The sequence below is a fragment of the Antechinus flavipes genome, chromosome 2 (assembly GCF_016432865.1).
Source record: "Antechinus flavipes isolate AdamAnt ecotype Samford, QLD, Australia chromosome 2, AdamAnt_v2, whole genome shotgun sequence".
Lineage (NCBI taxonomy): Eukaryota > Metazoa > Chordata > Mammalia > Dasyuromorphia > Dasyuridae > Antechinus > Antechinus flavipes.
Window position 1 is genome coordinate 39,736,265 of NC_067399.1, and position 21,921 is coordinate 39,758,185.

Consider the following 21,921-nt stretch of genomic DNA (forward strand, 5'->3'; position numbering starts at 1 on the left):
AAATATCCCTTGATGGCAAGTGGTGTGGGCCTTGTGGGGCGGTCTGGAAGGAGGTTCCTCTCCCCCCGGGGCAGCTGGGTTGGGGAGGGGGTTCTGGAGGGTAAACATGACAGTCCTGTTACCACAGCAACACAAAATGCCTTGTCCTAATTGGGGGGGGGGGCGGCAGGGTTGAGGGCTAGTGGAAGGGAGAAGCCCCTTCTGTTTGCAGAAAGCTGTTTGCAGCTAAGCGCCCCGAGGTCTCAGGCACCTTCCTTGCCTAAAAGTTTCATCATCCCATATGAAGGCGTTAGCACTGGGAAGCTGAATTTTGACTCTTCCATCCCCTTCTCGTTCCAGCGTCGCCGCCCCCCCCCCCCCCCCCCAGTGCCAGTGCCAGTGCCCCAGCAGCCTCTGTCCCTCATATGCCAGCTCTGGACCACTTCTATACCACGACTCCTGCCCACCGGCTCCCTGAATCCCTCGGCGATACCTTAACGACCATCTCAGTAATGATGATTCTCAGATTTAGTTATCCTGTCCCCGTCTCTCGCCTCCAGCCGCTTTGCCAACGTCCCAACCTGCATGCCAACAGAACATCTTCAGCTCAGAATATCCAAGACAGAAGTCATTCTCTTTCCCCCTAACCTCGCCCCTCCCCGCCACCTATTTTATTACTCTCGGGACTAAGACCACCCTCCTAAGTCCCTCTCCCCCCCACCCCATTGCCCTTATCCACTAAGGTGCTACGATCTGTCCATTTCCTCTTGGTGACTCCCCTCTGACCCTCACACCATCCTACTGCAGACCTACTTCCCCTCGCCCCTGGACTGCTTGGAGTGGGGGGCCTCTCCCCATTCCCATCCATCATCCCTTCAACCACCCAAGGGATTTTCCTGAAATCCTGAGGTCCCTGGAGAAGTGGAGACGCTCACACCAGAATTAAGCAAAGGAAGCTCCTTGCAAAAATAGACACCACTTTAATTAGAATTGTTTTTCATGTACATAGAAGCACCAATGCCCAGCCCCTGGGACTGAAAAAAGACAAAGGGTTATGGCCCCAAATTTCTGAAGGGCACCTTGGTCCAGACCTTCCAGGTCCTACTGACTGCGTTGCATTGTCCCCAAAGCCCCCGCTGGTGAGAACGTGGGGCAGCGAACTCATTCTGCGCCACAGCACGAGTGCTTCTGAAAGACCCGAGGATTCTTGGATGCTCTGGACTGGTTTGAAAGTACCTTCTCCTTCCCAAGAATCAGCATGGGAGGATCAGGAAGCCCAGGCTTCTTCCAGGCGGGCTTCTCAGGGTCCCCTGCAGAGGGGCGCAGGGGAATGATCGCCAGACCAAGCTGTGACGGGGGAGCCTCTCCTGCCCCCCAAACCCTTATGCTTCTCTGGCTGTCCACAAATGGAGGCCCGTGTGGGACTAGAAACCGAGCAGTCAGGCGTTCCTCTGTTCTGGTGGGATGTACTCCAGGCCCAAGTGCCTGAAAATGTCCTCCTCTGAAGCCGCTGGGAACGACTCCTTCTGAAATAGGGCAAAAATGGGCACGGTAGCCAACCAAGTCCCCAGGGATGAAGGAGATGGCCTTGAGTGAACGAATTTAGAGGCGGGAGGAAGCCCAGAGGTTGCTATCCAAGCCATCCTTCAAAAGGAAGCCTCCCTAAGGGGTCTCGGTCTCTGTGGGAGGGGAGAAGGGGGAGCCCAGCCGCCCTGCTGGAGAGCCCCACACTTAGCGCATCGGGGCTCAGCTGGTCCCTTTGTGACTTCTACCCCTGCCTGCCGAGTCTGAATCATGGGCCAACACTGCTAATTCTTCTTGTATGGGAAGGTTTTCCAACTACTAGAAAACCGAGAGACAGAAATGGGTTAATAAATGATAGCACAGAGATAGGGAGGCTAGATAGGGGGAGACGGAGGATAGAGCGAAGGAGACAGATGAATAGTTAGAGGAAGGGAGAGAGAGATGGATAAAGGGAGATAGATGGAGAGCTAGAAAAAAGGGAGAGGAATGGTTAGTGATACAGATAGAGAAAGAGGTGGACAGCCAGCATAGAGGGAGGGAAATGGCTGGATGGCTGGATAGATGATAGAGGCAGATGATAAATAGGGAGAGATAAATAGGGTAGAGGGAGGGAGAGGGATAGACAGATGATAGAGACAGATGGATAAATAGGGAGAGCGGTGGGTAACTAGGATAGAGGGAGGGAGATGGCTGGCTGGCTGGCTGATAGAGGCAGATGATAAATAGGGAGAGAGGTAGATAGCTAAGGAAGAGGGAGGGAGATGGATGGTCAGACAGATGATAGACACAGATGGATAAATAGGGAGAAGGTAACTAGGATAGAGGGAGGGTAGAGACTGATTAATAGGGAGAAAGGTGGGTAGATGATAGGATAGAGAGATATAGACAATATTTAACGACTATTTTGTTGCTGCTTTTCAGAGTCCCCCAAAGTTCTCCAGGCTAAATATCCACATTTCCTCCAGTTGATTTCTCCCATGGCAGACCACGTGTCCTTCACCATTCCAGCCACCCTTGTCTGCGTGCTCCCAGTATCCCAGGTCCTTCCTAACCACCACCTCCCCCCATCCCAGCTGAGATCCTGTCCTGGATGACCAAGACCCGGCTCATTGACAGTTCTTGTTTCTCTAGGTCGGCGAGAGCATGGACTCCACAAAAGTAAAGGGGTGGGGGGAGAACTGGCTTCTCAGAGCTAAGCCCCAAAATCCAGGGACGGGGGTTTGTGTCTGTCATTCCGTGATCGGCTGGGGGATGGGAGGGCGAGAACAAGCAGAGAAGGGTTGTTTTGGGCCTTCCCATCAGTCCCAGTCAGCTCCTACCTTTCCTGGGACATAGAGCCCGTGGCTATTCAGCAGCAGCTGCTTCTCTGCTCGGCTGAACCTTCGAAGCTCCCTCTCAAAATGCTGTGGGACAGGGCGAGATGCCGGTCAGTTGACAAACATTTATTAAGCACCTCGTGGGCCACCAGGTGCTGAGCACTGAGGAAAACACAGGAAGGTTCCTGCCCTCAAGATGGTTATAATCTAAGGGAGAGACAACGTGCCAATAATGTCTAAACAAGCTACGCCAGGGAAAGTAGACATCAACAGAGAAGGCACCAGCATAAACGGGGAGTGGAAAAGGGTTCCAGCAACAGATGGGATGTCAGTTGGGACTTATGGGAAGCCGGGGAGCTCAGTGGGTAGTGCAGAGGAGGGAGACTGCCCCAGTATGGGGGAGAGCCAGGCTAAGAGATGGAGTTTCTTATTGGAGAAACAACCAGAAGTCACCGGATCACAGAATAAAATTAAGGGAATACGCATGATTTAAATCCAGTCTCAGATACTTCCTAGCAAGTCACTTAACCCTGTTTGCTGCCTCAGTTTCCTCATCGGTAAAATGAGCTGGAGAAGGAAATGGCAAGTCACTCTGCCAAGAAAACCCCAAATAGGATCACAGAGATCAGACACAACTAAAGTGACTAAGCAACAGATCATGTCCTATGAGCCAATACCCCCCACTGAGCTAAGCATTTTACAAACATTATTTGAGCTCAAAACAACTGTGGAAGGGTAAGTGCTATGTTATACCTACAGGGGAAACTGAGGCAGCGGTTAAGTGATCCGCCCAAGATCATATGGCTAATGAGTTTTAGAGGCTGAAACTGAACTCAGGTCATATTGATGCCAGGCCAAGTCACTGAGCTGCCTCTGATTTTGTAGTGGGGAGCTGCTATAAGGAAACTGGAAAGGCTATAGAAGGCCCAGTTACATGGAAGGGATCTTTAATGCCAGAGGATTGTGTCTTGGTTCCTGGGGGCAATGGAGAAGAGAGAAAGAGAGAGGGAGAGAGAAAGGAAGAAGAGAAAGAGAAAAAGAGAGACAGAGACAGAAAAGAGAAAGAAAGAAAAAGACACAGAAAGGAAGAGAAAGAGATAGAAAAAAGAGAGGAGGAAAAGAAAGAAAAAGAGAAAAAGAAGAAAAGAAACAAAGGAAGAGAAAAAAGAGGAAGAGAAAGAAAAAGAGGGACACAGAGACAGAAAAAAGAGAGAGAGAGAGAGAAGGGAGGAAGAGAAAGAGAAAAAGAGACAGGAAGAGAGAGACAGAGAGACAAAGAGACAGAGAAAGAGAAAACAAATGAGAACAATGTCAGTCTACAGAGGCTAAGAATTCTGAGGATTATTAAAGCTGGCTACTAGTGACTGGTCAGTATTGGGGCAGGGAGTCATAACCATCAGCCCCAGAATCCTAGATTACAATAGGAGGGACTGCCAGCTGTCCAGACTTCTCATTTTACAGATGAGGAAACTGAGGCCGTCCTTTAGTGTCTCCTTGCCAATACCCCCCACTCCAGGACGCCACCTCACTGTTACCTGGGAGCCAGTCCAGCCAAGCAGGGCGAAGGCAAACTGGCTGGCAGGGGCCACCACAAGGTCCACTCGCACGGCCTTCCCGTCCCTGCAGGGCTCCTCTCCAGCCTCCGGGCGGAAGGCTGCAGCCGGGTTTGGGAACCGGAGAATGGAGAAGCACCTCTCGTAGGCATCGAAGAGGGAAGTGCTCTGGGCAGGGTCCTTGAGGTCTTGGTAATGGTTGCTTTGGGTGTGTCGGTACAGAACAAAGCCCTGGGAGGAGAGAGCAAGGGAGTCAGGGCCCTAGGAATGGAAGGAAGCTCCAGGCTAGCCCCCTCCTGCCGGGGAGAAGTCGAGGTCCCACAGGAGAGACACCCGGGGCTCTGTGTGCTGCATAACCCAGCCACGGACACGGCACAGACAACGGTCCCTCGGGTCTGGGAAGGAGGGAGCCCGCAGGGCTGGTTACGGGGTCCCTCGGCACTCGGCGGGCCGCCATGTGTGTCTGCAGCCCTCAAGTCGGGGAGAGCACTGGTAATAACTCTATTTCCTGCTCCACAAACCCCAAGAGGGTCTAAGCTGGTGTCTGCACATAGCGAGTACTTGACCAGTTCCCGTTGAGTGACTGATAATAGTCCCATTTCACAGATGGGGAAATTCTAAGAGGTCAAGTCACTTGCTGTTATCAGTCGGTCTGTGGCAGAGAGTTTGAATCCATGGTTTTTGACCCTTTGCTCTTTGTTAACCATCTCCATCTCTCTACTCCACAGCGCCAGGCCCCAGGAGAGACCCTTCGGCAGGTGAGAGAGATTGTGTTATGGGGAACAGGGAGGAGCCAATCTCCCAATTATTTGCCGTGGTTTCCCCAGGCTCACTTTCTGTAGGAAAAGTCTAGGAAATCCCGAGCTGGTCAAAGGGAGGGGGTGTGAATGGGGCTCTCAGGGGCCCTTCCTCCTTAATCTGGAAGTCTGTGGCTTGGCCGAGAGAGCCTTCTCCTTGCACTGGGGATGGGATAGGAAGAGAACCGGAAGGGAGAAAGAAAGCATTGGTCATCAGGTGCCCCGCCCCCTCACCTGGCCCTCCAGGAGGTCCATCACCTTGGGGAGCAGTCCTTCTTCCTGCCCCTCCACGGGGTGAGTGATGAGGAAGTCCACATCATGTCCTTGCAGCTTTCCCCTAACGAGCAGGGCAGAGAGATCCTCCCCTTCTTCCTCCACATCCCCCATCCTTCCAATTCCCAAACCCTCCCAGCACTGGACCCCACCGTTCCAGCTTCCTCATCTTTCGGAAGGAAGCAGCTCCCCCAGTTTTGGCCAAGGCGGAGCCGGCACCGAGGTGCTTACGCCGGGGCTCCTGTTCTTGGGGAAAGTCTGGGACCCCCTGAGAGGCCCGAGCAGGGTGCTTGGAGTGGGACCCCTCTTACCTTCGGAAGCCACCGGTCAGGGTCACGGTAGCACCAGGAAGCACTTGCCGTACGGCCTTCTCCACAACCCGCTGGATGGCTTCTGCCTCGTGGCGCCAGACTGGGGTGTTCAGGTCCTCAAAATGGCGGATCCCTGCGGACGCCCGAGCCTGGCTCAGAAAGGACCCTGGGATTGGATTCTCAGCCCTTTCTCCAACCCTAGCAAAGGTCTCAGAGGCTAGAGAAACCCCTCCACAGGGATCTTAGACCTCCAGTTTTTACTCAAGGATTATGCTTTGAGCCCAGACTCACTTTGTGGCTCTGGGCAAATTATTAACATTGAATTATTATTATTAACTACCTCCATTTTCCTATCTATAAAATGGGTTAAAGGGTCATGGGCTTTCAATGGAGGGAAAGGGGGGAGGTTATATTATATGATCATTAATGCTGCCTTTCAGCACCATTTGTTTTTCTCATTTCCTGGTGACCAGCCATGAAACCAGCTGCCAGGACCCACTGAACTGGGCAGGGTGAGGGGCCACAAGGTGGTCTCCCTGCCTCCCACTCCTTGCTCAGCCACAAGGGAAGGCCTTTGGAATAAGTACCTGCCATACATTGTCCACTCTCCACTCCCAGGAGCTCAGAGAGAGACGGCAGCGGGCACTCAAGCCATGGCAAAGGGAAAGAACTGTCCTCCTCACAGGAAGAACAGGAAAAGATGGAGCTGAAGGGAGGGTGGAGAAGTCACAGGGCACATGGCTGAGTGGGTCCTGGGTCCAGGGTCCAGACAGAAGGCACACCATCATTGCCATAGCTGGGGCACCCCCAACAGCCAGAGGTGCCTTCTCCAGAGCCCAGATTCTGCCCTCATCCTGCTGTACAAGGATCCTTCTGGGAAAGGAGCAAAGCTTCCTGGACACAGTGGGCAGGCGTCCGGAAGGTCCGCATCCTAATCCCGTCTCTCAGACTCTTACTATCTGTGTGGCACAGGTCTCAGTTTCCTCATCTGTAAAATGGGCTGCAGAAAGAAATGGCCGACCCCTCCAGTATCTTTGCCAAGAAAATCCCAATTGGAATCATGAAGAGTCAGACAGGACTGAACAATGATGACGACATGATAATAGCAAATTGTATAGTACTTTAAGGTTTGCCCCGCAAACATCTCCCTTAATTCTCACAGTACCTATGGGAGGTAGATGTGGGAGTATCCTCCCCATTTTTCAGATGAAGAAAGCCTGATTCCTGTCCAAGGTGCCAGGATCCTTCAGGCCACCTGGGCTTGCACCTTTCTCACCCCCGGATCCAGCACAGTTTGGGCTGCCACCCTGAAGGCGGGGGCAGCTTAGCTTTCAGTTTAATATCTCCGGTGCTTGCATGTTTAACATATATGGGAGTGCTTGCTGTCTAGGGAAGGAAATGGGAGAAAGGGAGAACGAAAATTTGGAGAAAAGACTTTTGCAGGGGTGAATGTTGAAGACTAACTTTGCATATATTTTGAAAATAAAAGGCAATTATTAAAATATACATATACATATCTATATCTATCTATGTAAATATCTATATAGCTCCAGGGCTTAGCCCAGGCTTGTAATAATTGATTGAATGACCTTATCAGTTAAAATCTGGAGACATTTCACCCTTCAGGTGAAGTCCCCAGGATCTGTCCGTCTGAGAGAAACTGCAGTTCCCCATCTCCCTAAGACGTGCCACGAACTGTATTCAGTACTTTACAACTGCTATTTCATTTAATCCTCACACCTTGGGAGATAGGGGCTGTCGGTATCCCCATTTTACAGAAGAGGAAACTGAGGCAAAGGTTAACCCCCAAAGCCCAGAGTCACTAAGTGGCTTTGACTGAAAATGAACTCCAGGCTCATTGTACTACCCAGCTGCCTCTAGGCAATGGAGCTTGAATCCCAACTATCATTACCCAGCTGCGAGTCCCTGACATGTTTAACTTGTCTGGACTCCAGTTCCTACCTCTGTAAAATGAGGCGGGGGGAGGATTAGATGGTCTTCAAGACTCTTGGCAACATTTATAGCCCCCTGATCCTCACCTGCTTCCTGCTGCCGGCTCAGTTTTCTGGTCTGTCCTTGGAGATCGGCCAGGCTCCGGAGCCCATCACGATACCACTTGTCGGCAGTCTTTACCCCAACTCCGAAGATCTGGGTAAAGAGCTGGTGGAAGGAATTCACATGGGACAAAGCAGATCTTAGAAAAGACTTGTTACAGTCATATTAGGTATGTATGTTTGTGTAGCTACACACACATATTAATATACACATTCATGCATGTACACATACACTTTACACAAACATACATGTTTATGTGTACATGTATATATGTATATACATGCAGATACATACACAGGGTATCCCCACATCTTAATGAACTTGTAAACTTTACTAGCTATTAAATGATTACTGCTTTTATTAAATTATTATATTACTAAATATTATTTAAGCTTTTGAAAACTTTAATAAATGATTACTGCTTTTATTAAATTATTATATTACTAAATGCTATTATTTGAGCTTTTGAAAACTTTAATAAATGATTACTGCTTTTATTAAATTATTATATTACTAAATATTATTTAAGCTTTTGAAAACTTTAATAAATGATTACTGCTTTTATTAAATTATTATATTACTAAATACTATTATTTGAGCTTTTGAAAACTTTAATAAATGATTACTGCTTTTATTAAATTATTATATTACTAAATGCTATTATTTGAGCTTTTGAAAACTTTAATAAATGATTACTGCTTTTATTAAATTATTATATTATTAAATATTATTATTTGAGCTTTTGAAAACTTTAATAAATGATTACTGCTTTTATGAAATTATTATATTACTAAATATTATTTAAGCTTTTGAAAAGTTTAATAAATGATTACTGTTATTATTAAATTATATTACTAAATACTATTATTTGAGCTTTTGAAAACTTTAATAAATGATTACTGCTTTTATGAAATTATTATATTACTAAATATTATTTAAGCTTTTGAAAACTTTAATAAATGATTACTGCTATCATTATTATATTACTAAATACTATTATTTGAGCTTTTGAAAACTTGAATAAATGATTACTGCTATTATTAAATTATATTATTAAATACTATTATTTATGCTTAGGAAAGCTTTAACAAATGATTACTACTATTATTAAATTACTATATTACTAAATACTATTATTTAAGCTTATGAAAGCTTTAATAATTATTATTAATAGCTATCAAAGTGTAAAAAGTTCACTAAGATTTTTGGGACACCTTGAATTTTTAGGATTTTAATGTTTTAAAGTGCAGTAAGACTTTTGGGACACTGTGGGATATTTGTGTGGGGGGGTATGCATGACACCCACAAACATGTAATAAGAACAGATGAGGGAGAGCTGGATGGCACAGTGGATAGAGCCCTGGAGGCAGGAGGACCTGAATTCAAATTGCTTAGACATTTGACACTATGTGATCCTGAGCAAGTCACTTAACTCTAATTGCTTCACACACACACACACACACACACACACACACACACACACACACACGAACAGACAAGGAGAATCCATGAAGGGAGCTCCCTTCCTTACTGGTAACTTAGCAGATCTGTCCCAGGGAATTGCTGGAGAAGGAAAAAGGTTGAGTCATCTGCTTAAGAAACAAGTTGATGGCACCTATTCAGAGCTTACTCTGTCTACACAGGGAGTATGTAGAAGAGAATACCCGAGTTCTGTCCTTGCCTGTGTTTTTTAGAGATTCTTATTTACATAAAAATGTGGATAAAAGCGTATCAGATTTGCAGATGAAACAAAAGTAGAGAGCATAATTAACCTGTTGGATGCCAGAAATATCCTGACAGACTTGAATGATGGGCTATATTTAATAAGAAATTTAGTTAAAATAAAAGTAAAATCCTATATTTGAGTTAATAACAACAGCCAGCACTTATACAATATTTTACAAATATTATCTCATTTAATCTTCAAAACAACTCTGAGAGATAGGTGCATTATTTTTCTCACTATACGGTTGAGGAAACTGAGACCCAAAGAGTTTAAATGGCTTTCCGCAGTGTTGTTTCATAGCTAGAAGTATCTGAGGCTGGATTTGAACTTGGATTTTCTTGCCTTAAGTCCAGTACTCTATCCACCGCCATCTAGCTGGTTAAAAAGAATCTGCTCCCAATTACAAACTGCAAGGGGTGGTGGAAAGGAAGTAGTTTGTTTAAAAAAATTCTGGGGTTTTAATGGCCAACAATCTAATTTCCACAGGTATTTGTTAAGTGCCAAGGAGATTACATTCTAAAGAAGTGCTGGCTCAATCAGAATTAACAGCCAAGAAAGGAATATTTCCCTCATCTAAGAGAGGCTTAGTGACAGAAAGGGGAAGGTGAGGGTTTCCCTATATTCTGCCACGGTCCCAACAAGACTGCAATCTTATATTGAATTCTAGGTGTCATTTATATAGACAAACTTAACTTTTGTCCGTCTCTGTATTCCCCAGAGCTTAGCGCAGTACCTGACTGGTATGCAGTAGGTGGTTAATAAATGTTTATTGGTTGTCCCACCTTCAGAAGATGGTAAAGGGAACAAAGACATGAGTTCTCTCCCCTCCCTCCACTCACCTTCATGGTCTGATATCTCTCTGATTGTTTTACTCTTTCAACTTCACTAGAAACTCCATATTCCAACAGTTCCTGTTAAAATGAAAAGGGGCCAGTCAGTGAGAGGCTGAGCTTGGGGACAGAAAAGTTGCATGAAAAATCATGGGATTCTAGATCTAAAAAGGGCTTGAGAGGAAAGTGAGTCTAGTCCCTTCATTTTACAGATAAGGAAACCGAGGCAGACTAGAAGTCACTTGCCTGGGTTATACAACTATTAAGTGTGTGAGGCAGGATTAGAGATCTGGCCTTCCTGACACCAGAGCTAGGACTCTGTAATAGCCTTCTACTTCTCAGGGTCCTGAGAGTGCTCGAAATGCAAACTAAGGGAACCCAGCAAATGGGAGCTCCTTTCCTCCTCTCTCCATCTTTAAAACATGGGCCTGGGCTCAGGTGCCATCTTGGCTGATGCTTCCCTGGAGCCCACATCTCTTATTTCTACTTCCACAGCCTTGGGGTCCCACAGTCCAAAGCTGCTGGGCAAGGATCTGGGAAATGAAAAAGGGAAGGCGGGTAAGAAGGGTTATTGTAGCCCAAAGGTGGGGGGGAAGGAGCAAAGGTTACCTGGACAATCCTGGAAGAATGGTCTCCAAAATGGGGAAGCCCTCGCAGCTGGCTCATGCTGGTGATGGGGCCGGGCAGGGCCCTGAGCACCGAGGCAGCCCGGCGGAAGGACAGGAAACGGCCCTCGCTGCCCTCAAAGCCTGCAGCTTCTGCTAGCGTGTCCAGGGCCTCCTGGAAGGAGAACGCCTACGTCAAAGAGGGCCAGCTCTGACCTCACATCCAAATAACAGGGGCTAGCCAACATATGGACAGGTTGCTTGGGGAGCTAGTACATTTCTGATCTTTTTTTTTTTTTTTTTAAATTCAGTCATTTCAGTTGCATGATTTTCCATGACTCCATTTGGGATTTTCTTGGCTACTATATTGGAGTAGTTTGCCGTTTCCTTCTCTGGCTCATTTTACAAATGAGAAAACTGAGGCAGACAGGATTAAGTGACTTGTCCAGAGTCACACAGCTAGAAAGTGTCTGAGACCACATTTGAACTCGGGTCTTCCTGATTCCAGACTGGACATTTATCAAAGGCTAGGAGACTGACCATTTTTATCTATAATAAGAATTCTTTTTAGAATTTGGAGTTTTACTACGTGGCTGTTGGAAATCATGGGGTCCTAAATTTAGAGAGACCTCTATGGTCATTTAGTACCTCCCCACACATCCAATTTTATTTTCTATTTAATTTTCAGTCCCAAATTTTTACCCTCTTCCCATCTTTCCTTCACCCATCAAGAAGGCAAGAAATATTACTGCCATTGTACACAGCCACCCAGTTTTACAAAGGGGAAACTCAGAGAAGACAAGGGAAGTGGCTTGCCCAATGAACAGATAGTTTGAACCCAAATCTGTTGAACACTGCCATGTTGCCTCCCCTTAAGAGCTGCAACTAAAGATCGGATGACTGCTCTTTGCTCCAGGATGCCGATGTTTAAAGGTGCTCATTTCACCAACTCTACCTACACTTCCACACCCCAGAGAAACTCCCTCTTCATAAAACCTCCTAATTTTGATCTCTTTGAGGACAGGGATTGCCTTTTGCCTTCCTTTGTATCCTCAGTGTTTAACAGAGTGCTGGGCACACAGTAGGTACTTAACATTTATTGACTATTGATTATTCCTCCAAGTAGCCAACCACCAAAGAGGCGTGGGGTAAACTCAAACTCCACAAATATGGCTTAATGCCAACAGTGTGTAAAACACTAGGGGAATGATAAAACCTAAATAGAATAAACCCCTGCCTTCCTGAGGTTGAGTCTAGGAGGAACAAGTGACAACAGATCAGAAAATTTGTTTGCACAATCACAAAGTTATATTAGAAAGTGCTAAGTGAAGTCACAGGGGGAAGGGTTCAGGAGGGTAGAGAAATCAGGAAATTTTCATAGAAGACAGTATTTGAGTTGGGCTCTAAAGGTTATATTACCAAACAAGCAAAAATGGGGGTGTAGGGATGGCACTTTAGACAGTGGAAACAGCATGGACAAAGGCATGGAAGTAGGATAGTCAAGGTTGTCTTTCAGAATTTTGCTGGGGCAGTGAAGGGAATAATGAGAGATTAAAGCTGTTGGAACAGAAAGGTAGGTGCTGTTACCTACTGAAGCAGCAGGCTGAACCCAGCAGCAGAAAGGTAGGGAGATACCAGATTGTAGAGAATTAGGGGAAATTATCATAGATGGAAGAGATCTTGGAAGTCAAGTCTACCTCCCTCATTATATCCATGTGGAAACTGAAGAACAGAGAAGCTAAATGACAAATTGTGTGACCCTGGACAAGTCATTTTTTAAAAAAACTAGCAGATTGCTGAGCCTAGTATATAGTAGGTGATATATAAATGCATATTTCCTTCTCTTTCCTTTGCCTAATGGGATCACATAGCTAATAAGTGTCTGAAGCAGGATTTGAATTCACAACTTTCTAATTCTAGGACCAATCGTCTTGCTGCTCTATTTACTTGGTTCACATGAGGGAGTTTGGTCTGGCAGCAGCACCAAGGACAGATTGAAGGGATATATTGTTACTATGAGCCTGGTCTCTGGCCCGAGTCTTTACCGTAAAGCACAGATTGTGGTGGTTGAGGGGCGAGTGTCGCTGACAAGCGTAGGCTGGCAGACAGCCCGGATCTGCCTGGCTCCTTGTGGGTAATGGGACCTGTGAAGAGACAGGGAAGGGGGACTGAGCTAAGAACCACCACCTCCTGCTCAAAGTTTGTCATCTAGGAGAATCCTGAAAACAAAATCAAAAATGTCATCTTTGGATCCTGGGGCACCAAGATGTATCTGCCCCCAGATGCCGTGAGAACCGTGTCCCCAAAGTTACTCTTTTGTACCTATTCCTTTGAGCCAGCCACACCAAGGCCAGATCTGCTTCCCAAAGGCATTAAAGAAAAGGCCTCGTGTACAAAATCATTCACAGCAGCCCCTTTTACAGTGGCAAAGAACGGGAAACTGAGGGAGGCATCCATCCATCGGGGAATGAACACTGGACAAATTAGGGCACACGAACGTGATGGTGTTAGAACAATATTAATGGAGAGAGTTTCAAGGAAAGCTGGGGAGACTTCTGTGAACTGACACATGGAGAAGTGAGCAGAACCAGGAGAACAATTTATGGGATAACATGTTAAAGACAAATAATGTCAAACAACATGAACTCTCTTCACTGATTTCTAGTAGTGATTCCAGAGGATCCATGATGAGCTCTGATCACCCCCCCTCCCCCTGGGATGAGAGTCTCAGGTGCAGAATGAGACTGTCATTTTGGACATAGTCAAATGTGGGAATGCTTGGCTTGATCAGGCATATCTGTTACAAAGATTGTTTATTTTTGGTCTTTTTGCGTCTGTCCAGCACAGTGCCCAGTACCTAGCAGACATTTAATATACTCTTGACGGACTGGACAAATTACAGAATTGTAGATAACTACTACGATTGGTTTCAGGGAAGATGTTGGACCTCTCTAGGCTTGATAATTGAATCTTAATTCTAGTGCCTTCCCTCTGTTGATTACTTCCTATTTATCCTGAATGTGTCTTATTTTTACATAGTTGTAAAATAGTTATAGTTATTCCTTCCATTAGAATGGGAGCTCCTTGAGGGCAGCGACTGTCTTGTGTCTTTGAGCTGTAGTCATTCTTAAATTCTAAGACTGAGGCCAGTTCCTTGGGATTCTATTAACACTGAGCACTCTGGAGACAGAGCCAGCCCAAGGCAAAGCTCCGAGTCCCACATGTTCCTTCTCTGAGGGGCTTCCCCCACAGCATCTCCCACAGTCCCCCAGGGCCTAGCTCACCCCAAGGCAGTGTCGGCCTTCCACTGGCACAGGTTTCCCCTGACCCATGCTCTCAGTGAACCAGCTGATATCCAACAGCAGGGGCCTTGGAAGGCTCTCAGAGGCCCCCAACATGCGATCCAGCCAGCCAGATGCTTCTGTTGCTGAGCTCCCCTCCATCACCACGTGGGTCACTTCTGGGCTAGATTCACATAGAACAAGACAGACAAGACAGTCAGAAGGCAACACCTTCCCAGGCCAGGATCCTCCTCCTCTCCCCAGAAATAGAACTTTCAATAGCTGCCCCCTTTCTAGTTCCCACAACCCTCTCTCTCTGGTGGTTCAGAGGCTGCTTAAACAGGACCCACCTGTAACTCACTGAACCCGAGGGAGATGCCTTGCCTTGATACCCTGGCCTCAGTTTGGGCCCCCTTCTCCTCACATCCTCCTTCATGAGTTTTTTTCTGGGTTATTTAATCTACAGGAAAACCTCACTCAAAATAAGTCCCTCAGCAGGAAGCCCAGCCCAGGGGCAGCCAAGCAGAGCAGATCAAAGACTTCTGGGGGTATTTTTCCACACTCAAGGGATGGGGTCAATCAGAGGTACTTGAGTTAGTGATTCAGGCAGGGTGGAGAGCAAAAGAGGCTGGGCAGAGGGACAGGAGGCAGGGCATGGGGGGAGGCAGGAGGGAGGGCAGAGGGACAGGAGGCAGGGCAAGGGGGAGGCGGGAGGCAGGGCAGAGAGATAGGAGGCAGGGCAGAGGGACAGGAGGGAGGGCACAAAGTTAGGAGATAAGGCAAGGGGGAGGCAGGAGGCAGGGCAGAGAGAGAGGAGGCAGGGCAAGGGGGAGGCGGGAGGCAGGGCAGAGGGAGCACAGCAGGGCAGAGGGAGCACAGCAGGGCAGAGGGAGCACAGCAGGGCATCCTTACAGCGCCCCTCCTTGTCTTCTCCTTCTGCATCCCTCCCCACCCCGGGCCCCCAGTCCAGCACCTGTAAACCTGGTCCACGCGGAAACCCTTGGCCCGGGCCAGCCCCGTGAGGAAAGCTCGGCGGCTCCGGCCCATGTGCCGCTCCGCCAGGTAGATAGTGAGCCCTGGGAAGCGGAGCGGGGCTGGGGCGGGGGCTGCAGCGCCCCCGGCCTCCTCCCCCCGGCTTGCGCCCCGCCTTTTCTTGGGGGGCACCAGGGCCATGCCGGGGGCGGGGCAGAAGGAAGAACAACTTGCGGCCGCGCGACAGTCGGGAGAGCAGGGCAAGAAGCCGGTTCCGGAAAAGACCGGCCAGCTGTCCTTATGCAAATCAAGCCCTGGGAGGCTCCGCCCCATCGCGAACGCAGGCGCCTGAGAGGGTCTCGAGGCCACGCCCTGGGCCCCACCCCCATGTCGGTACCACTGGTTTAGACTCCGCCCCGTCACCGCGGGGCTGATGGGCGCGGAACCGGAGACCACCCGGAGCAAAGGCTTGGACAGGAGAAGCGAAGTTGCTCCTTACGGAAGCCTAGAGGGGGGCTGCTTCCCCTCATTCCCCAACTCGTGCTCCCATTGCATCTCAGCCTAATCTCAGCCCACACCCCCAGGGGCTCTTTCTCGGTCCCGAGAGGATTGTGGGACTCAAGGCAGAGTGGGGGAGGGTATAGAAGGCAACAAATAATCTTGTTACTTCGCTTTAAGGTTATTTCCAAAGTGCCTCTGTCAATTCCTTAGTTTCTTCAAGGCTCAGCTCCTGCTGCACCTGTTATCCCCCAAGCTGCTAGTGCCCTCCCTCTAAAACCACCTTTTGGGATAGCCTCTGTGCCTCAGTTTCCTCATCTGAGAAATGAGGTAGTTGAAGCCAGTCACTGGCTCAGGCTCCGAATCCATTTCGCTCATAACCAAACACAGGGTAGTTTGCAAGCTCCTTGACAGCCAGGATTGTTTCACTTTTGCCTAAGTCACAGTGAGATCCCATTAGTGGGAAAAATGAATCCTGTGAAAACCATTATTCGAATCTGCACTATTTCCTCTGAGCTGAAACCCAGAGATGATCTGGGAGTGGGGGCGAGGTGGGAGACCCAGAGGTGATCAGGGAGTGGGGGTGAGGTGGGAACTGCATGCCCAACATTTTAAAGTTTAATCTTAATTGTTCCCACTTTGTCTTTTAGGACCCTGACTTTCTTCCCAATTCAGCTCAAATGCCACTCCCCACACGGAGATTCGGCTGATCTTCTTGTTAGTGCCTCGCTCACTCCCTCCCTCCCCCCCCCCCCCAGCCAATTATTTCACCTTTTTCTATGTACATGTTTCCCTACAGTCTTTGAGGGAAGGGACCGTTTCATTTCTGTCTTTGCATTCCTGATGTAAATAGTAAATGCTTAATGAGTGTTGTTCAAGAAGCCTTGAAAGAACCATGGAAGTAAAGTCTGTTGAAGCAGCAGTAATGAGATAGTACATTCCAGGCAGGAGAGAGCCCCAGAAAAGGAAAGGAAGAGAGAGAAGGGCATATTATATGGGGGAACAGAGAGGGGGCCAGCTTAGCTAGACCTGCCTCCTCTGGTCTGCTCACCAACTGTTTATTCTCTTCCATGAACTCCAAGTCCCAGCTTGTCCCAGCCTGCCCCACCTGTTCTGTATGTGACATTCTACATGACAAACAGAAAAATTTATGTTTTGTCCCAGAGGCGAAAGGGAGCCATATTGGACTTCCTTCTGCAAGAGGATGAAGAAATTAGAAATGATATTTTTAGGACTATCAGTTAGCTAGCTAGCTGTGAGGAGGAAGGCTTGGGGCCGACCTCAAGTGGGTGGGGGAGAGATGAGCAGGTGGAGAAGCTACTGCAAGAGTTCAGGCAAATTGCAGTTCTGACTACCATTTTGTCAGTCAATAAACATTTATTAAGTATCTGCTATGTGCCAGATGCTGTTTTAAGTGCTGAAGATACAAGAGGTAAAAGAGTTTGCCCTGAAGAAGGCAGTTTAACACTTGCGAGCTCACTCATTTAGGCTTTAGGAAGCTCTTTAACTTACATACACCTCAGTTTCTTATGAAATTGAGGAAGTTATACCAAATGATGTTCCCTTTCAAACCTGAGTCAACTGTGACTGCAAGTCTGGACCCTTAGTTTCCTGGTTCAGTCACTTATCACTATTGGTTAAAATTCTCTCTTAATTCCCTCATGTAAAATGAGGGATGTCTCCCTTCAAGTCCTACTTGCAAGGGAAGGGATCAATAGCTGCACCTTTCTCACCCCCCACCAGGGGGCAATTTTACTCCACCACTTCTTAGCTCTTGGCTATCGTAACCAATCTAGAGATATGTGCTTCTTTATATGAAGTTTATATAGAGACAACTAATATTATTTATATCCACTAATGTAAATACTCACAAGTACAGGACTACAAATTCTACAAGTTTGTAAATAAGACCAATCACTGGCCAACCTCCTTGAACTCTCTTCTGGCTCTATTATCATCTGCACAGATCTAATTCTTATCACCTTTCTCCATCACTCTTCTTCCTCTTTCTTCTCCCTCTTTACCACAAGCTGAGATAGTGGCTTTTCAGCTCTAGATCCACTGTTTTGAGACAAGTTGAACCTCTCTGCTAACATTCCATCTACTCCATTAGTAAAGTCACTGACAAAAAATCTTGTAGCTTTCCATCTACTTCTTTAGAAAAGTCACTGACAGAAAACCTTGTAGCACTTGTAGCTTTTCATAGTAAAGTCACTAACAGAAAACCTTGTAGCACTTGTAGCTTTTCATAGTAAAGTCACTAACAGAAAACCTTGTAGCACTTGTAGCTTTTCATCTACTCCATAAGTAAAGTCACTGACAGAAAACCTTGTAGCACTTGCAGCTTTTCATAGTAAAGTCACTGACAGAAAACCTTGTAGCACTTGCAGCTTTTCATAGTAAAGTCACTGACAGAAAACCTTGTAGCACTTGTAGCTTTTCATCTACTCCATAAGTAAAGTCACTGACAGAAAACCTTGTAGCACTTGCAGCTTTTCATAGTAAAGTCACTGACAGAAAACCTTGAAGCACTTGTAGCTTTTCATATATTCCATTAGTAGTCACTGACAAAAAATCTTGTAGCTTTCCATCTACTTCATTAGTAAAGTCACTGACAAAAAACTTTGTAGCACTTGTAGCTTTTCATATACTCCATAAGTAAAGTCACTGACAGAAAACCTTGTAGCACTTGTAGCTTTTCATCTACTCCATAAGTAAAGTCACTGACAGAAAACCTTGTAGCACTTGCAGCTTTTCATAGTAAAGTCACTGACAGGAAACCTTGTAGCACTTGTAACTTTTCATATACTCCATTAGTAAAGTCACTGACAAAAAATCTTGTAGCTTTTCATCTACTTCATTAGTAAAGTCACTGACAGAAAACCTTGTAGCACTTATAGCTTTTCATATATTCCATTAGTAGTCACTGACAAAAAATCTTGTAGCTTTCCATCTACTTCATTAGTAAAGTCACTGACAAACTTTGTAGCACTTGTAGCTTTTCATCTACTCCTTTAGTAAAGTCACTGACAGAAAACCTTGTAGCACTTGTAGCTTTTCATATATTCCATTAGTAGTCACTGACAAAAAATCTTGTAGCTTTCCATCTACTTCATTAGTAAAGTTACTGACAAAAAACCTTGTAGCACTTGTAGCTTTTCATATACTCCATTAGTAAAGTCACTGACAGAAAACCTTGTAGCACTTGTAGCTTTTCATCTATTTCATAAGTAAAGTCACTGACAGAAAACCTTGTAGCACTTGTAGCAAAATGTGATAATGATAAGATATATACACAACTAATTGATCCCTGAGCTATCTCTGTCACATAAATTGCCCAGAAAAACATAACACTGAAATTTATAACAAAGGGTTGTAAGTTATCCCAAATACATGGGATTTCCTCATTCATGTGTTTCCCTGCTAGGTATCTTAAGGTTTATGTCCACTCTCCTACAAATATGGAGAAAACTTGTGAGATAATGTGATTTAGGTTTATGAGTGGACAATGATATATTTATTATTTCTGTGTTTGTCTAATATAAATTATTGTTGTTATTGCTACTGTTTTTACCTTATTGTTAGGTAAATTGGTATGTTAAAAATCTAATGTGTCATCTATGTGAGAAGCTAGATTTGGGTAAATAGAAGTGCACTAGTAGGGGCTTGAGAACTATACTGAGTAAGGAGACAGGATATATTCCCTCACAACAGGGCTAGCCATAGCTTGAGTGTAAACACGTTATGATCCTTTTTTGAAAAATTAGAGCTGCCAGTGTGAGAACAGATTATGGCAAATGAACCAAATCAGAGAATATTTCCAATTTGTTTGGACCTGCCAAAACTTGAAGTTCCCTGACATAGTCTTTGAGAGTCTAGGGTCACCTCCCTACCATATTAAAGAATGAGGCAGTTAAATGATACAGTGGATAGAGGTCACAACACTTAGTAAATAAATGTCAGATTTGTCTGGTGACTTGAAACCCTTGTCAGGGAGATCTGATAGCAAACTGTTGGTGGAATCACAAGTAGATGGGCAACAGGTGTGAGTTAGTAGCTGCTACTCAAATTTTCAGATAAGGTCAAATCTCCAGATAAGGATAAATGGTCCCAGCTGTGAAGATCTGAGGAGCTCATGGGCAGGAAGACAAATTGTCTTTATGATGTGGCTTGTGGACAATGATGATTAGGTCTCTTATCACCATGTATGGTGAGATCTGCTTGGCTGTGGCAGAAATGCATGGCCCATAAGAGTAGAAATAAGGTAAGGACACAGGATAACTTAGTAACCTCTGAGATCTGCCTGGGTAGATTCAGGAAAGCCATGAGCAGACCACTGGGAGCTTTTCTGTCCCCTTCACCCTCTATTCACCCTCTATTCTCCTGAATAAGCCAGAGCTATACTATCTACCTAGGTTTTCATACACAAAAACTCCTGCTTTGTAAAATTATAAAATCCAGGTGGCCAATCTGAAATCTGAGATGACTTCTGAGGGTGGGACAAATTGACAAAACATGTTGGTGCAAGATATAGTATGGCCTTGGAATTGTTGAGAAGCAGGAAAGGAAATTGAGTAGCACTGTTTAATTATTATTTGCAAAATTTTTACCTAGGACCCTAGGGTTGTGGTGCAAACACCTATAAGTAATTAAAAAAAAAACAGGACTGAATATTCTTTATTTATTTATTTTTGCTGAGGCAATTGGGGTTAAGTGACTTGCCCAGGGTCACACAGCTAGGAAGTATTAAGTATCAGGGCAGATTTGAACTCAGGTCCTCCTGACTTTAGGACTGGGGCTCTATTCACTGTGTTACCTAGCTGCCCCAGGACTGAATATTCTTAACCAGTGAGGAGAAAATGTGAAATGATTTGCATTGAATGTGTGTTTATATTTCTACAGCAATTGAGCTCCAAGTGAAGACTGATTTCTCTTTTGGAGGAGAAGGAGAAGCATTTGAAGAATGCTTCCTTATAATCCCACTTATGAAGGATCATAAAGTGTTCCTAAAGGGACCAAATCTGGTTTCAATAGATAGCTGTCCAGTCAGCATTTCTTAAGCCCCTATTGTCTGCCAGGAACTGTGCTTAATCACTAGTGAAGCAGTTATTAAAAAAGAAAGGTAGTTTCCCCCACTCTTTAGGAGTTTATGAGGTCAATTGCAGTATGGTATGATGGTCAACAACCCAAGTGATGGTGAGATTGGGGCAGAGCTTTTGGGAATAAAAAGGTCCCATTATCCTTTGCTCTGATCAGTTGGTTAACTCCTACCATCTGGAGTACATCTAGGCATGAAGAATTTAAGAAGCACATTGATAAACTGGAAATGAACAGAGGAGGGCAACCTGAATGGTGAAGGCCTTGAGGTCATGTGCCATGAGGATGGGTAGAAGAAAGTAGGGACAATTACTGTGAAGAAAATTTTGGGAGATATGCTAGTTGTCTTTAGATATTTTAAAGACTATCACATGGAGTCAGTGAGTCAGGCAATAAATAGTAAACCAGACCTACTATGTGTCAGGCACTGTGCAAAGCAGTGGGGATACAAAAAGAGGCAAAAAGTCACTGCCCACAAGGAGCTTACAATCTAATGGAAGAAGGATTGGACTTGTTCTTTTGGCTCTTGAGGAAAGAACACAGGACTAGTATGTGGGGTCCAATATCAGAAAAAACCTCCTAATAATCAGAGCTGGCCTAAAGGAGAATGCATTGTCTGGAGAGGTGGGAAGCTCTTCGAGCAAAAGGCTGGATGGTTGGGGATGGCATAGTGGGCGTTTTTTGGGTATGTGTTAAAACTCGACTTCGGAGATCCCTTCTAGCACTCATATTCTGTGATTCCTTTTGGAGCTGGACAAAATAATGGTATTTTTTTTTCCCGGGGAAGGCCTGGAGATATATGAAGGTGTGTCTGCCCAATGCCCTCTTCTCACATCTTAATTCCTCTCCTTTGCATGTGTTCCAATGGACCAAAATTGTTCCTAAAATGTATCCTTCAGGGCGCAGAATTCCAGAGGTCATCTGACTACCTACTAATAACATGTCAGGTTAAAATGGAAGCCCACTTTCCCTTCTGTGGCTCCTAACTGCCTCAGACTCCCGTTGTCTGCAGGGACCTGCTCTTTTTTCTTCTCCCTGAAGCACCAGAAGAAAGGCCTGAATTTGATGGCATCGGGGCTGACTCTACTGAAGGCATGGATGTGA

General features: G+C 45.9%; 1 protein-coding gene across 2 annotated transcripts; it reads right to left on the bottom strand.

Moving 5' to 3' along the window:
- Positions 1-17: 17 nt before the first annotated feature.
- POLM (DNA polymerase mu) lies at positions 18-16,225 on the bottom strand. Of its 2 annotated transcripts, XR_007950224.1 has the most exons (12): positions 15,224-16,225; positions 14,254-14,434; positions 13,015-13,113; positions 10,974-11,144; positions 10,374-10,445; positions 7,793-7,913; positions 5,754-5,886; positions 5,404-5,506; positions 4,355-4,603; positions 2,823-2,906; positions 1,216-1,505; positions 18-560 (listed from the first exon to the last, which is right to left on the bottom strand). XR_007950224.1 is itself a non-coding variant. In XM_051974531.1 (11 exons), the coding sequence occupies exons 1-11, from the start codon at positions 15,553-15,555 to the stop codon at positions 1,419-1,421; spliced, it is 1,632 nt and encodes a 543-aa protein (XP_051830491.1). In that variant the 5' UTR covers positions 15,556-16,225; the 3' UTR covers positions 937-1,418. The 2 variants fall into 2 exon arrangements, 1 of the variants encoding a protein (XP_051830491.1); XM_051974531.1 differs by lacking the exon at positions 18-560 and having other exon boundaries at positions 937-1,505.
- Between the last annotated feature and the right edge of the window lie 5,696 nt (positions 16,226-21,921).

Bases quoted from the DNA above. Each gene is read 5' to 3' on its own strand.
- POLM (XM_051974531.1), bottom strand. From the start codon at position 15,555: ATGGGGCGGAGCCTCCCAGGGCTTGATTTGCATAAGGACAGCTGGCCG. The intron at 14,435-15,223 runs GTGCTGGACTGG...ATGTGAATCTAG, and splicing joins CGCGTGGACCAGGTTTACAG to CCCAGAAGTGACCCACGTGG. The intron at 7,914-10,373 runs GTGAGTGGAGGG...TCCTTCCACCAG, and splicing joins AGAGATATCAGACCATGAAG to CTCTTTACCCAGATCTTCGG.